At 40.6% G+C, this 16,053-nt stretch overlaps 1 protein-coding gene across 1 annotated transcript in view; it reads right to left on the bottom strand.

The window, feature by feature from the left end:
• Positions 1-606: 606 nt before the first annotated feature.
• Positions 607-16,053, bottom strand: part of SOS2 (SOS Ras/Rho guanine nucleotide exchange factor 2) — a gene marked incomplete at its 5' end in the record, with an annotated part of 78,195 nt that continues 62,748 nt past the window's right edge. The window contains 7 exons of the mRNA XM_026654218.1: positions 607-1,706; positions 2,300-2,409; positions 3,879-3,920; positions 5,838-6,099; positions 10,200-10,316; positions 12,349-12,521; positions 13,303-13,420. Of these exons, the coding sequence (XP_026510003.1) occupies positions 1,197-1,706; positions 2,300-2,409; positions 3,879-3,920; positions 5,838-6,099; positions 10,200-10,316; positions 12,349-12,521; positions 13,303-13,420 (1,332 nt within the window). The remainder of the gene's footprint in view (positions 1,707-2,299; positions 2,410-3,878; positions 3,921-5,837; positions 6,100-10,199; positions 10,317-12,348; positions 12,522-13,302; positions 13,421-16,053) is intronic.

Below are 16,053 nucleotides of genomic sequence, written 5' to 3'. Positions count from 1 at the left end.
TTAAATGCTACCAATTTCCAAAAGGGAATTTGTAATTAAATGAAGTTAGAGCTAAAGAACATTATTAGGTTTGGAAGGCAAGACTTTGTTCCTAAGCCATAGGAAATGCTTCTGAATGTATAAGATTGCAAGAGTAGCAGACTGTATTACAGGCCTTAAGTCACTTAAATTTATACAGGTTATTAGCATTATCTGTAAATATACAATATAAACAACTGTACATACATGGCATATAGCTTTGTTCTCCAAAACAGTAGGCAACTCTTTAGCTTAAGACACCTTTGCTTGCCAAAACAAAAAGGCACATCTGAACAAGATGCATGCTAAATACTAGGGATTCTTTCCAATAACTGGGTTAGGTAGTCCTAGGTTATACTTTGTCAAAATAATCATAGAATGTCAGGGTTGGAAGGGACCTCAGGAGGTCATCTAGTCCAACCCCCTGCTCAAAGCAGGACCAATCCCCAAGCAGATTTTTGCCCCAAATCCCTAAATGGCCCCCTCAAGGATTGAACTCACAACCCTGGGTTGAGCAGGCCAATGCTCAAACCACTGAGCTATCCCTCCCCCCAAAACTAATAGTGCATTCTGATATCTTCATTTAGATTTTCAACTCATTTTTCTTTTTCCTCTTCAGCAGCAAATGACTGGACATTAAGACATGGCATTAAAAATTTGAGAACAGTAGCTGTCATTCACAAACTTCCCAGATTTACATAAAATTCGAAGGCAAGTAGCCAGAGGTTTAAAATCAGTAACACTATCCATCCTCATGCTTGTGTAGCAATTCCACTGGTTTTTTTTGTTTTTGTTTTTTTTTTTAAATAAAGGCCACTCGTGCTCAAATTTGAAAAATTCCACAAACGCACCTTTTTTTTCCGGCTCAGTGCAATGAACTGATAGTTTAAATTCATGTAGTGTAGTTTACAGTGCAAAATATATAATCTTTATACTGGCATAGCTGTCGGCACTGAGGATCTGAGACAAGGCAATGCTACTGATCACCTGAGGGTAATGCTGTGGGAGTAGACAAAGAGCAGAGAGTTTTTCTAATTTTTAACTTTTTTTTTTTGGATCAGCAGCACTTTTGTAAGAGCATTATTTGTGAAAGTACTAAAATACACTGCCTTTTTTTGAATAAATAAAAAGGAACTTTACAAATACTATTCCAGTGTCAATGACTAATATGGCTACGGTCATTGAGGAGTTTCTGCATTCTCTAGCAAAGACTGTCTGTCCAAAGGAGGGTGGGAAAGCTCCCTTTTGTAAGTCTTTGGTGGCAGTTTTGGTAACTGAGAGCTAGAATTTTGCCTTGGTGGGACTGGGGGAGCTAGAGGATGGGCAAGGTTGTTGTGACTCGAGCTGAGCCCACAGCAGCGACGCAGGACCCTTGGAGAGGGTGTGCTTGGAGGAGTGTTTGGTGAGCTTGGGCATGTGCTGGCTTCCCTGAACCGATCTGGATCTCTGTGAAAGCGTCCCACTGGCGGTGGCTGGAGGTTAAATGGACAGTTTATGAAGTGTTCTGGAGGCCGAAGTGGTACTGGTGGAGGGGTGTCAGGAAGAGGGTCTCTTGGAGGGGGTGGTGGTGGACTATGCAGCAGTTGATCAAATGGATTATTGTAAGCAGGAACTCTAGGTTGTATCTTTGGAGGAGGAGGTTGCCTTGGTGGAATAGCAGGAGGATCATCATCCAATTTTAAACTTCCCTGAAATACAGAAAAAGAAATCACCCAAAGAACCTTTCATTTCTTATAAAGTAATATATTTCCTGACATGCACTGAATGAAGGTGTAGAGTGAAGGTTTCGCTAGTTGAAAAAGTGACAAAGTGTAGCCTTTAACGGGCAACACATCAGGTTGAGAGAACTGATTTTTACAAACCCAGTGGTAAGAGTTTTTCCCTAAGATTAAAATCATTCTAATATGTATACACACCCACAAAATAAAGAGCAATGCATCATAGTGTACTGTGTTCATATAATTTATTTGCAGTTTAATTATGCTACTTCATATTGTACTAGGACTAGTATTGCCGTGTATTTTGTAACAGTAATGAAGTCTTATTAATGTGAAACCTCATTTCAGCTCTCTGCTATTAAGTTTTTGCTAAGAAGTGGGGCAAACAGGGTAAGGCTGTTCTGTGAGATTTATTAGGTTTGAAGATTAACAAATCAGAATTAACAAGATTGCACTACATTAGAACAATGTGCACATGTCAAAGACCAATTGTTTCATAAAGCTTATCAAATCCACCAACACGTTTACTAACAAGATGATTTAACTAACACACACACAATCACCTTAGAGTTAGAAGCATCCTGATCAAACTTTTTGCGTGGAGGAAGTGGAGGAGGAACCAGAGGCTCTTCACTTAGTTTATGTATACTACCACACGAACTGAAGAAAGATTCTAAAAAGAGATAAGGTGAGTTTCAGGTGGTGCACAATACAGTAAAGTCAAACATTCTGAAATTTTTTAGACAAAACTACAAAAAAAACTAACAGATTCTTACAGACACAAGGTGGGTGAAGTAATATCTTTTATTGAACTAACTTCTGTTGGTGAGAGAAGCTGGTCCAAAAAGATATTACCTCACCCACCTTGAGTCTCTAATATCCTGGGACCGACACGGCTACAACAACGCTGCATAAAACAGATTCTTGGTATTCAGTGGCATCCCTAATTGTTCAGCCCAGCTGAAGGAAGTTACATTACCAGCCATTTTTGTAATTATACACTGCATTTCACAAAGCAGACTTCGGTATGAAGTACAATATATAGTCATACGGCAGGTAATAAGCAATATTGAATGCCTCAATTTGACAGTCTTCCTATGCTCTCTGTATTTAGAAAATGAGAAAATGAAGGCCTGATAAGAAAGGATAGTAGACAATGAAACTGTTTCATTTGGAAGCTTTTTCATGAGGAAGAATTCATTGTCTTTAACTGGAAGCATGCAGTGGTGTATGTGGTTTTGGCACATGTTTAAATCAAAAACTGGCATGGAAAACCACCTCCTTCTGTCCAAAAAGCGATTACACGTTCACATTTGGAGTTTACAGGGCTACTTATGGAATGTAATAGCAGTTCTGTTGCAATCCCACAGCAGAAAAAATGGTAGAGCAGACAAAAATAGTACATAAGACTCCAACTGTTACAACTTCTTTCATCCCCTTTAAAAGTTTACAACCTTTTCCCTTTGGAGAAAAAAAAAAGGGGGGGATATTTAAGAGTTGTTCAGAAAAATATTAAAAGTTAGGCATTTAAATAAGAAAACACTGGCTCTTGCTAAAGCTCGTTTCTTTTCCATTTATGTGCATGATGCAGATCAGTATATTAAGTGGATTTGTTTTCCCAATTTCGTACTGTATTCTACAATTCTGGATTTTCATAAAATCAAATTGCAAATAAAAACGCCTGCTTTTATTCAAGAGGATAGGCACAGGTGGTAGCACTGTTCTCAGTTGTATATCAGATGTACAAAGCATATGAATACAGTGTCAGCTCACCACATACGGTACGGAAAGCACCTTTTCTCTCCCTAATAGTAGAGCAAATACTTGCATGAGATTTTAATGCCAACCACCATAATATCTAGTTACTTTATCTGTGCAGTTAGCCAGTCTTTATCAATTAAGCAACAGTGGGGAAAAACAGCCGTGTTATTTGTTAGGCTCAAACCCAAGCAGTCCTTAGATTTTATGCATCATTTTACTGTATGCTCTACCTAACGTGAAAACCCCCCCCCCCTTTTTTTTAAATGAGCTGATCTAACATTTTATACCTTTATTATGGGAGTTTCATTATTCTTAGGCTCTTATGGTACAATAGTAGATTTAGAAAACGGAAAGACAAACTGCAGGAGTCAGGGTACTCACTTGACTGCGGCAAATGGACAGGAGCAAAGATGCTATTGTTACCTAATAAAATGAAAAATGGATCAAAAAATAAATTTTGCCACCAAAACAGTGTTCCCCCTCCCTTCATCTGTTTATAAAACACCCCAAAGACCAGTATGTACTGGCGTGCATCTTTAAAATATCTCTGATGTGCTATCAAATCTATTGTTGAAACAAGGTACATTCTACTATGTAAATATTTTGAGGCCAAAAACGTTGAAAGGTATTGTTGAAGAATATATGGCTTTTTAAACAATATTAATAAAATGTTATAGTTAAGAATATACTGAATACTAGAAACGTAGGAAATTACAACTGAATTTTGACACCAACATAAACCACCCTAGTCACCTTTTACCTACAGGCTGGAGAGCCCTCACTATTTGCCACGTGAAACACAAGTCTGTCATGTAATCAATCCCCTTTCTGGTGTTTAGTTTTATGGTGATATGTGAACATAACTCTTATCCTTCCATTCCAGCCCATGCAATATGTACTGAGAGGGTATCACAGGGTGGTTGTTGTATCCTTTGGATCCTGGCACCCAAATCTATCAACAGGTGAACAAGTGTGAATGGTCAACTGCCCACTGACAACGCAACACAGAGCGACCAGATTGAGAGGGGAGAGGAAATTCCGAGGGTGGACTTCATTCCAGCACAGATGACAAACACACAACCTATGCATTACTTAAAAGCCCTACTTTAACCCTCAAAATAAGGCTTAAGGGGTGCATACGCCATATGCTGACCTTCTGTGTAGGAGTTAATTTCACCTGACTGCACTTCAGCCTCATCAGGTAGTCATAGGACTGAACTGAATGGGCCAGTAGCATTCTCCGAGAGACAACCACTTCCGCGGCTGTGCGTGGGACAGCTGTTTTAAGAGGGGGGAGGAAAGGGCACAGAGTTCAAGTTCTTTTGTGAACAACATTAGATGCTGACTTCCATTACGTACTTCGTGCATAGCTTCTATGGGCAAGGAGTGCAGTAGAAACACAGTTAGCTCAACAGTGCTGATGAAGTAGATACAAGCTCTGCTGGCTGAGCTTGTAACTTCCATGAACACTCACGTGTCATTTGTGGGAGAAAGGGCAAACATTACAGGCCTGTGTTTGGAACAAGTTTCCCAAGCATAACCTCAGCAGCTGGCAACCACCGTATACCATTTCAGGCCTCTCTGAAGCTTTAAGGACCCATCATCCTGTGCCACTCCCAGCAGTAACAGACTCAGCTGAAAAGGTGCTCATGGGTTTCAACTTTTTAGTGGAACTCAGGGTTGCTCTATTTTCTCAATTGTCCCCATCCTTTCTCTCAAGAAAGCCTTCCAATTTATTTCCAAAGTGGCTTTATATCCCATCACTATCAAAATCCAGTACATTAGAGTTTCTTCTACAAATGAGACTTGCTTTGGCATTGTAATAAAGATGATGTGCCATATTAAATAGCAGAACATTCTTGTTGGTGCCCCTTCTTTCAACACCAGCATCCCTTGTGACACCAGTGTCACCCCTCTGCCAAACAGTACTAGATACCTGGATATATCCAAGGAGAAGTAATCAGTAACACAGAGTCTGGATATAACTTGTGTTACACACACACACTCCTTGCTTGGCTTCCAAGAAGCAACTATGCCTCAAGAACTGACCCTATCAAGCCCCAGGCAAAGAGCAAACTCTCCTGTTACTTGTACAGCTCCCTCTATACAGGACCTTGTAAAAACCAAGAACTAACACCATCATGTGCATTTTTTCCAGGACTAAAGGCTTGCATGCAACTAGAAAAAGAACACAGAAAGAAGACTACATTTAATAGCACCACCTGGTATCACCTGCCATAACAAAACATTTTTTTTAAGGAACAACAAGAGCCTATGCAGAGGTGAGGTGGAACAGGAAATGAAAAAAACAGGTAAATATAAAATATATTATATACATACCATAAGAACTGTTGAGATCAATATCTAAAAATACACTAAGTTCTGAAGAGGCAGACACTGGTGGAGTAGATGGCGTATTCGGAGAAGTTGGGGCCGATGCTGCTGACTCATGCTCTGCTTCAGTAATTCTACTGAAACTTATTTTACATGGTTCCCTTTCCAGTGGCGTTGGGTGACCTCGCAAGGTTCCAGAGGTGGAACCATGTCTGCCAGTATTGGGCCTTATTCCAGGAGATTTTAGAGGGTATGTTGTTTTCCTAGGCTAAAGGAAGTAATCATGATTAATATTACTAGTATTTAGTACAGTAAACTAACAGTAAAAATGCCAACCCACTATCTGACATCGGAAAAAACAAACAAAGAAGGAATTGAGTACACAACTCTGAACAAAAATCGTAATTTTGTTTAATGGTAGGTGATTTTTATAACGGGTCTAAGTTTATAACGGATCTGTCAGTGTTTATTACAAACTACTCTTTATGGGGTTTTAATAAAATTGTGAAAATTTGCTCCGCTCAAGAAATCTCTCTTTCAATAATTCTAAAGAATTGTTAGTCTGGAGTTTCAGGTGTGTGTCGATCAGGACAAACCATGGGAGTCAGCAAGTGGTGTCCCAGGGGAGCTCTTTTGCAGACTGTAGTCAGAAGGAGCCAGAGTACAGAGGCAGTCAAATCACCTCACAATAAGGGTGACGTGACAATCCTATTGCTTCTACTGTAGAAATTCACCAGGCCCACATGCATAGATCCAAGAGTCGGAATCCCATGAGATAGGAATCTTTGAATAAGAATAGTTTTTTCTTTATTTTTATAAACTATGGTATCTGATTTAGTCTCTGGTATCTGATTTAGTCTGTATACAATTCTTACCCATAAGAGTGACAGGTGCGGCTGATATGACATTGCAGTCAAAAGAAGCATGAATTAATCTGAATTGCACTTTATAATTCTAATACAGCACAGATAAACATTGATTATCTGAAAGGTACCTATGTTCTTATATCACATCCACCAGGGTGGTATCAGAGTGCCTCCAGAACACTCGGCTAACAGGAATTTCAGTTAAACAAAACTCAATTCTACAAGAAATGGAGGTTACTGACTTGTAACTGAAGGTTCTTCAAGATGTGCGTTTCTAGTGTGCCTGAGATCAGAGATTGATAGCAAGTCGTGTCCGTACCCACACAGCTGTTCTCCTTGTGCTCCAACTGAAGGTATAGGAGGCGGGACGGACAGATTCTTCTTCAATTCCTCTCTTACCACCAATCAGAAGAATTTGAAGAAGATGGAAAGAAGGGTAGGGTCATGGAATAGAGACAGGGATCCCACATCACCAGTTACAGGTCAGTATACTTTTGACTTTGAGTGCTGGTCCCTATGTGTATTCCACATGTGATTGATAAGCAGTAGTTAAACAGGAGGGGTCGGGGATGCAGTAGGTATAGATGGTTGTAATACTGCAGTTCCACCAGATACATCTACAGAGGAGGCTTGAACTAACGCATAATGTTTCATGAATGTATAGCCACTCTACAGATGTTCCATATAATACACCTCTCAAAGAGATGCTGCTGTGGTTGCCTGTGCTCTAGTGGAATGGGCAGTCACCTCATCTGGAGGAGGAATAGAATGATGCAGCTGGAGATTCACTCAGTCTCTGAGCAGATAACGTCTGCCCTGATGACTGTTCTGCTACAGCAACAGATAAGCTTGATGATTTTCTAATCGATTTCACCCTTTGCAGGTAGAACACCAGCGCTCATCTGGTGTCCAGAGTGTGAAGTCTTCTCTCCTCGCTGGAAGCAAACACTTTGGGGAACAATACCAGTAAGTGGATAGGTTGATTTATGTGAAACTCAAATTACTTTTGGGACAAATTTTGGGTGAAGGTGAAGGAAAATGAAGTGTCCTACTGGAGGATGGAAGGCACTGATTGCTGCTAGATGAACTGCAGGGGAACTAATAAAAAGCCCTGAAGTTTTCAGTGACAGGATAACCCTGATGTTTTGGACTATCTGCAGATTCTGGAGGACCAATTACATTGTGCCCAGGAAGAGAAACTTCCATTTAGCCAAATAACATGTTCTGCTGTACTCTTTCCTGCTTTGGTTGAGAATAAACAACAATCTCCAAGCATGAACATTCTAGATCTGATGCTCATCCAAATATCAGGCTGTAAGGTGAAGGGGCCCTGGGTTGGGATACTTGTTGTTGCTGTTCTTCCGAGGTAGTAGATATGTGAAGAGTTGGATGCTGATGAGAATATAGGTTGACAGTCACAGAAACAAGAAATGTCCAGAGCCTCCAAACTCCTCCAAAGACAGTGCCAGTTCTTGTTCAAATAGCAGAGCTATCGGAACCAGTGGGTGAAAGCTCCTGCCTATGGACTGAGGAGGGGAACGTTCCCATCTCCTCAAGGTAGTTTCCTTCTATGTTCACATTTTTCATGTTCTTTTTTGAACAGACTATGAATAAGAAAAGGTGAAGATATCCTCCCATGAAGTGTAAGTTTAGGTTCGTCTCAAGAGTCTGGGGCAATCCAGTAATTGGGACCGATGAATCCAGCGCAACCACAGTCGTCATGGACAGCAGGTCGGGAACACCAAAGTGTCTACTTAGGAGCTCTTAAATGGGATTGGCAGGTGCCAATCCTTATGCTTATGAATTGGCATTGATGTCAGTACCAGCAGATCCTCTCTCTTTTGTGCCTTGCCCTCATGATCAGAAAGTTTAAGTGAGCTTAAATCTTTAAGAACTGTGTGTGAGGACACACTGGACTTGGACAGAGTCAGGAAAGGATCACTTCTCTCAGAAAAAGACCTGGAAGAAAATCTGTCCTTATGCTTAGAGTGCCCCTGACTCTCATGAGAAGCCCTGTATGGCGACTCCTTGGGCTCAGCAGTTCTGGCTTCCTCTCCTGGGCTTGTGCTTGTTGGGACACTGCTCATTGGTTGAGGCCAATGTACAGGTGGGTCCCCCTGTCCTGGATCAGACGGAGGTCTCATAACATCTTACAGAAAAGGTTTTCTCAGACAGAGCTCTCGTCTCATGGTTTTGAAGGAAAATGAGCTGCAAATACTGCATTTAGCTAAGACATGTGCCTCTCCCATATAATAGAGGCAGTGTTGGTGCTCATTGCTCACAGAGAAGGAGCGGGGGGGAGTGAAGGGGAGGAGATGCAGTTCTTAAACTCAAGACTCTGGGCATAATCTTTGTCCATGGGAAGAGACTCCCTGAGGTGGGGAGAAAGTATGTTATCAAATACATCAAGATTAAAACTAACTACCCTAAATACTAAAAGCTATTTATAATATATTTACAGCTTTGAAGAAGAAAGAAGCATGAAGAAAATCTATGGACAATGAGGATTCAGACTCAGGCCATGTGACGGTAAGAAGGAACTGGAGTGGTGGCAGTCTGCACTGCCCCTTACATCCTCATCTGGAGCACAAGGAGAACAACTGAGCAAAACTCTCCAATCTCAAGCACATGGTGCACATACATGTGGAATATCTACAGGGACCATGATTTTAAGGAGGCATTACTTTAGCAGCACTTCATCTGATTCTCTTGGTAGAGGAGGAGTATAACCTTAATCACCCTTAAGACACAAAAACTGTTAACTGCTTTATGGTTCTCTTACCCCAAGAATAAGAAAAAGGCACTCCTGATTTGCCAAGAGTTATAGCAAAGATAATGACATAATAGTAAGTTTTCTATGAGGCAAAATATCGTGAAAATCACTTTATGCTTCAGCAGCTGTTATTTTAAAAATAAAATGTTAATTAAAATGACAAACTAATCAACACTATCTGGCTTCACAAGAAGATGGTACCTCATTTTAAAATTTTGTTGTATATTTCAGTTCAGCACGGAAGTGAAGAGAATTTCCATTTAGCTCTGAACGTGAAGTTTATTTTTGAAAATATTCCTCTGAATGTCAGAGAAAAATACCAATTAACATTTATTTCAAAATGCTTTTACAAAGGTCTCCATTTTATTTTATGCAGGTTTTTCCACATTCTGTAATTAAAATCATTTCACAATGCTATCAAGCCATTTTACAAGTTCTGAAGAGAAGAACTACACTGCATAAAATCAAACTTTTAAAGCTATTCTTTCCAAGATTTTATTGTAAAACACAATTTGCCTATAAAGCCAAAAGAGGTATATTTTTAGGAACTAAAATAACTCTCAAACTAAAAAACCAACAGTTTTGGAATAAAAAGTCTTGTGACAAAAACTCAAGAAACATCTATAATTTCAAAGGAAGTAAATACACATTATTAATAGTACTATTCATATTTATTAAAGTATCAGTGGATTTAAAATACTTAAAACAAATTACAAGAAAAAGACTTACAAATCTAGGTGGCTGCTTGCAGTTTCGAGGTTCAATTTCTAATGATTTGTTGAACAAGTAGTCTGTAAACTCTTTTTCTGGTGCATTTCCCATAGGATTGAGATTTTCAAAGAACCGCTAAAATGAGGTAAACAAGTTTCAATAAATAATTTTATATGCTCTTAACAACATATGCATATATAGAAAATACAAAACTGTTCAATGAAATCTGAACATTTCACTGGCTACATGCAGCTTTTATACTACTGTTAATTCATTCCTGGAAAAATACAGCAGCAAGTCCTGATGCAAATGACAGTAAAAAACATACATTACAAGTTAACGATAATTAGGCTTGAAAGGATTAGATTTTTACCAGTAAATGTCAATTTCAGTGTACACACACAAACCAACAAAAAAAAATTTCCATTGATGATAATCAAAATTTATGGACAGGCAGAGTAAGAAAAATGCTGCTTGAAAACTTAAGAGTTTGATTTAAGGATATTTATTTTGTACATTTTGACATGTAATATTGACAATTTGTTTTAAGGGTTATAAACCTTTTAACTTTTTGAATCTCAGCAGCTATTACATAAATTTTGTCTGACCTCACCTATTCTGACACTCCACCCATATTTTCCTGCAACTGTGAAAATTTAAATAGATAAAAGTCTAAAAAATTGCTTAAAATAAACATCAATATTATCTGTCAAAATTATAAAAATTGAATCCTGCCTAGTCTAATGATAATGTAAAATTTACTGACTAGAGGAATTATTTTAAATCACATGAAAAGAGCTATTTTAAATGCAACAATATTCTGTAAAATGCTTTGTAGTTATGTACATGATTTACCAAGTATCTCAATGCAGTCATCAAGATCTTCCAGTTCCTTCATTTTCAAACAAACATTCTTTTTTTACCGACATCAATACTTATAACCTATTACTTACGATTATTGTATTTCTGTCTTTTCTTGATTTGTTTTCAAAGTATTCCAATGCTCCTCTTCGTAATTTTAAAATTATATCACTTAACCCTTTTCCAGAATTGTTCTCAATAATGAACAGCACAATACAAAGAACGCTGTTACTCAGCTACAGTTTCAGAGTGACCAGAACTGTACACATTATTTCAGGTGAGAGCATATCGTTGATTTAAAGAATGGCATTTTGGTATTTTCAGTACTGTTCTCATTTTTTATGCAGCCTGTGTTGCTTCTTTGACTGGTGCTGTAAACTGAGCAGACATTTATTGAATTGTCCACAAAACAGCCCAGGAGGTTACAATTAATTAACTGAGTGGTTACAGTTACTTAACAACCCATCACTGAGTATAAGTAGTTTAAATTATTCCTTCCAACGAGCATTCCCTTCCATTTGCCAACAATAATTTAATCTGGCATCACATGGCCCATTCACCTTGCTTTAAGTCTTTCTGGAGTTCTTCAATATTCTCGAGTGTGAGCCTAATCTAATTCTGTGTCATCTGCAAATTGTGCCACTTAACTGTTCACCCCCTTTACAATTCATTAATATATTAAACACTGGTCGTAGTGAAGAACCTAGAGAAAACCACTGTTTACCTTCTGCCACGTTGAAAGATGACCATTTATTCCTACTCATTGTTTTCTTTCGTTTACTTTCAAATCCGTAACTGCTTGCCCTATGACTATTTAACTTCCTTAGTAGCCTCTTGTCAGAAACCTTGTCAAAGGAGTTTTGGATTAATTGGATACATACAAAGGATTCTAATATATCAGAGCAGCACACTTTTTCTTCACAGAAACTGTTAAGTTTCTCATCATATGTTCATGTTGGTTTAGAACTCTTTTCTTCCTCTTGCTCTAATCCTATTCACTCCGCTCCAGCTAGTGAAGTACTGTATAGCAACGGCAAAACCAAGAAGTATCTGTTGTATAATAGTGAGCAGATGAGATATATGTGATGAACTATATTAAGGATTTAGAATTAATGTATGCTTTGACGCACACTCTTTTCTTTACCAATGATGGTTATTGCACTATTAAGGCAGTCATCCCCACATCTACTAGCACCCCAGCGAGAATATCAGTAGAGTATCTGCCACCGTTTTTTTATCATATGAATACACATACATGCGCACACATACATAAAGTATACGCCTATTGTATTTGTTCTTTGATTACCCGTATTTCTGGTTCTATCCGTAAACAGTAAGGTTGGTTTTGATACTGCTGAATTTCGCCTGTAATTTCAGCCACTTTTCTCCTCTTACTGAAGTTGATTAACTCTTTCCCTTGTCTTTTAAGAAAGTCTGGATTCCCTTCTTCTGTCTTCAGAATATTTGTTAGGTAGATTCCTAATATATATATAAAAAAAGAATTTTGATTTTCACATTTCACCAACTCCTGTTTTCATTTTTTCTGATAAATGCCAGCAAAGAAATCCTCAGCATAAAAAGAGAGCAAACCATTTATTTCAATGCACCAATACTAAATTAATCAGAAGGAGCAAATGAGCTATGCATTCTCTCTGAAAACTAAATATATTATAGAGGGAACAAGTTTTATCTGCTTATACTGAGGTCATGGTCGGGAGGTCACATTCCAACAAGACTCCTCAGCATGCTTAGGTCATCCAGAAAGGAACAGTGTCAAGAATGTGAGATAAAATTAAAGTTTAAGAGAAACCCTATTTTATTTTCATTGGAACTTGAGTCTGCATACAACAGCAATATCCATGGACTTGCTAAAACTGGAAGAAAACCAAATTTATAGAAAATATATTGCAAAGGAATATTAAGGCTTCTGAGCCAAATAACTAGCAAAAAGAGCAGTTATCGCAGCCTCTACAAAATTGTTCTTGAAAGCGCAAGAATTTTATAGTGTACCAAGAGAACAAAATCATCTACACAAACACCGTGTAACAGAGGTTACTGAATTTAACTATTCACAAACACGAATGTTAAAAATCGAATCAATCCGAAGTTATGCATAGCACAAGGGCAATTCTTCAGAGTATAGCATGTAATACCTTAAAAAAAACTCAATGCATTTTCAGCATCTTAATTTGCTGCTCATTTTAATGTTAAAAGAAAGCCAACGTAAGAACCTTATCTCCAACCCTGTAGTATAACTTACCAAAGAAAGGCACGCAGGGTGGGTTGATTGACTTGAGTTTAGCTAGGTACTTCTTAAAGTGATCTTGACTTAGTTCTACTGCTTCATCCAAAACTTTCTTTTTTCTCTCCTGTAATGCCTAATTTATTGAAGAGAAAACAAAGGAAGAGTGTGTCTTTTGCACGGTTTGGTTAGTGAAAATAAGGTACCTTCATATTTATATCATCTATCTATAAATTAACAAAACCTTGTTTCTCACAATATTTGAATTTAAGTGTGATTTAAAATGGTTTCCAATGTACTACTACGTCAACTGTCCCTGACTCTATGGCTTAAAACTTGCCGATGAAGCCCCCAGTGTAGACGCAGCTATGCTGACAAAAGGGGGCTTCTGCCAACATAGCTAATGTCTACCAGCAAAAAAAAAATTCTGTCAGCATATGCTGCTTCTGTACCAGGGGACTTAACCAGCATAAGCTCTGTAGTATAGACATAGCCCTAAGATGCATCACATGGAAATGTCAAACTACTGTAAATACAGACAATTATTTTCACTTTAATCAATTTACAAAAATAATCCCAAGTGTTTTAAGTACACCTCTATCCCGATATAACGCGACCCGATATAACACGAATTCGGATATAATGCGGTAAAGCAGCGCTCCGGAGGGCGGGGCTGCGTGCTCCGGTGGGCGGGGCTGCGCGCTCCGGTGGATCAAAGCAAGTTCGATATAACGCGGTTTCACCTATAACGCGGTAAGATTTTTTGGCTCCCAAGGACAGCGTTATATCGGGGTAGAGGTGTATGATTTATTTCAAATCTAAACAAATCAAACTTAGTTATCAGCATCTAGCACTGATACTAGTAAAAATATTTTTCTACATACAACACGAACTCCATCCTTCTGTGCAAAACTGTCTTCTGAACTTCAATAGTCTACTTCAGTGGAATTTATTAGTTTACTGCACACTCATTTTCAGTGAAAAGGTAACCAATTTACACTTTTTCTTCCTAAACTCACCAATGTCCCCCAATGTTTAAACTTCTTTCTCGAGAATCTGCTAAAACTGGCCTCAGATTCTTTTACACTCACTCTGACCAAGATACAGGAAAGCATCCCCATTTGGGAAAGCAAAGCTTAAAAAAAAAAAAATTCTTTGATAGCAATGTTCTTAAGCACGTGCTTAAGTTCTTTCCTGAGCATTAAACTCTCTGTAAACGTCCAAACCTATGCATGGATCTTCTCTGGTCGGCGAAAGAAGAAAGGGGTCACCTGCATCTCTCACAGTTTCTCTTCCCTATCCCTAAGCTGGAATTCTGCAGCTCCCAGATAGAGTTCAAGGTACAGTAGAAGTTTTTAACCGGTATGCCGGGGAAACGGGGGGTGCCAGTTAACTCAGAGGGAGGTCTTTGGAGTGCGGGGGGATGCGGGTGGAGTGTGGGGCAGGGGTGTGGTAAGGGCTGTGGGACACAGGCTCTGGGAGGGAGGGAATTTGGGTCCGGGAGGGGGCTTGAGGCTGGGGCTTGTGGTGCTGGATCCGGCGGCTCCTCGTCCCTGCTGCTTCTGGCAGAGGCGCGGCCAGGCAGATCTGCAAGCACACGCTGCCTCTGTCTACAGGTGCTGCTCCCCACAGCTCCCGTTGGCCATGGTTCCTGAGCTCCCAGCAGGAGGCGGCAGGGGAAACCCCTGAGCTCCCTGCCACCCGGGACAGCGTGGGAACCCCCCAGCTCCTAGTGGGTGGCAGCAGCAAACCCCCAGCTCCCTGCCATTGGGGGTGGCGCTGCGGGGGAACCCCGATCTCCCAGCGGGAGGCAGCGGCGGAACCCTCCCCCCAGCTCCCTGCCCCCAGGGGCGGTGGTGGGGGAACCCACCAAGCTCCATGCTGCCCCGGGCAGCAGGGGACAGCACCGCGGGGAACCCCGAGCTCCTAGTGGAAGGCAGCGGGGGATCCCGAGCTCCGGGCTGCCGGGGGTGGCAGGGACCCCCTGAGCTCCCTGCTGCTGTGGCAGCTCCTGGTCCCCTTGGGTTGCAGGGAACCCCGAGCTCCCAGCCCCCGCAGGCAGCAAGAGATGCCTGGAACTGCAGGTGGCACCCTGCAGCTGCCCTGCTTGAAGTAGTATGGGGATCCGCAGATCCCCATTTTGTCAGGGACAGGTCACGGCATCCGTGAATTTTTCTGTTTTGCCCATGACCTGTCCATGACTTCTACTAAAAGTATCTGTGCCAAAATCTCAGGCCTTGGCTACACTTGCAGCTGTACAGCGCTGTGAGGTAAACCTGTCTTCGTACAGCTGAGTAGGGAAAAGCGCCGCAGTCTGTCCACACTGACAGCTGCCAGCGCAGTGGTGTGGCCACACTTGCCACATTTGCAGCTGTGTTGGGAGCGGTGCATTATGGGCCGCTATCCCAGCATTCATGTGGCTAAAACGTGCTTTTCAAAACGGGGGTGGGGTGGATTGTGACAGGGAGTGTGGGGGGAGAGAGAGTGCTTTTTGGAGCATTTCAGCTCTCTATTTTGCAAGTTCCAAACTCCTGGCCCCCTGCTCATTCATTCACTCACTCAAAGCAAGCTACAAACTGTTTGCTTTTCTCTGTGGTACGAGCTTTGAAACCGGCACTTCCGCATTCCTGCAGCCGGTCACAACAATGGAGAGGATTGGCCAGGGCCGGCTCCAGGCACCAGCCAACCAAGCACGTGCTTGGGGCGGCCCCGGTAAGGGGCGGCCAATCTTGGGGGTGGCGGGGCGCTCAGGGTTTTTTTGGGGGGGGG

Source organism: Terrapene carolina, unplaced genomic scaffold, assembly GCF_002925995.2.
Source record: "Terrapene carolina triunguis isolate 2854851 unplaced genomic scaffold, T_m_triunguis-2.0 Scaffold189, whole genome shotgun sequence".
Classification (NCBI taxonomy): domain Eukaryota; kingdom Metazoa; phylum Chordata; order Testudines; family Emydidae; genus Terrapene; species Terrapene triunguis.
Note: the sequence above shows the minus strand (reverse complement) of the source record. Positions and strands in the feature narration are given on the sequence as shown.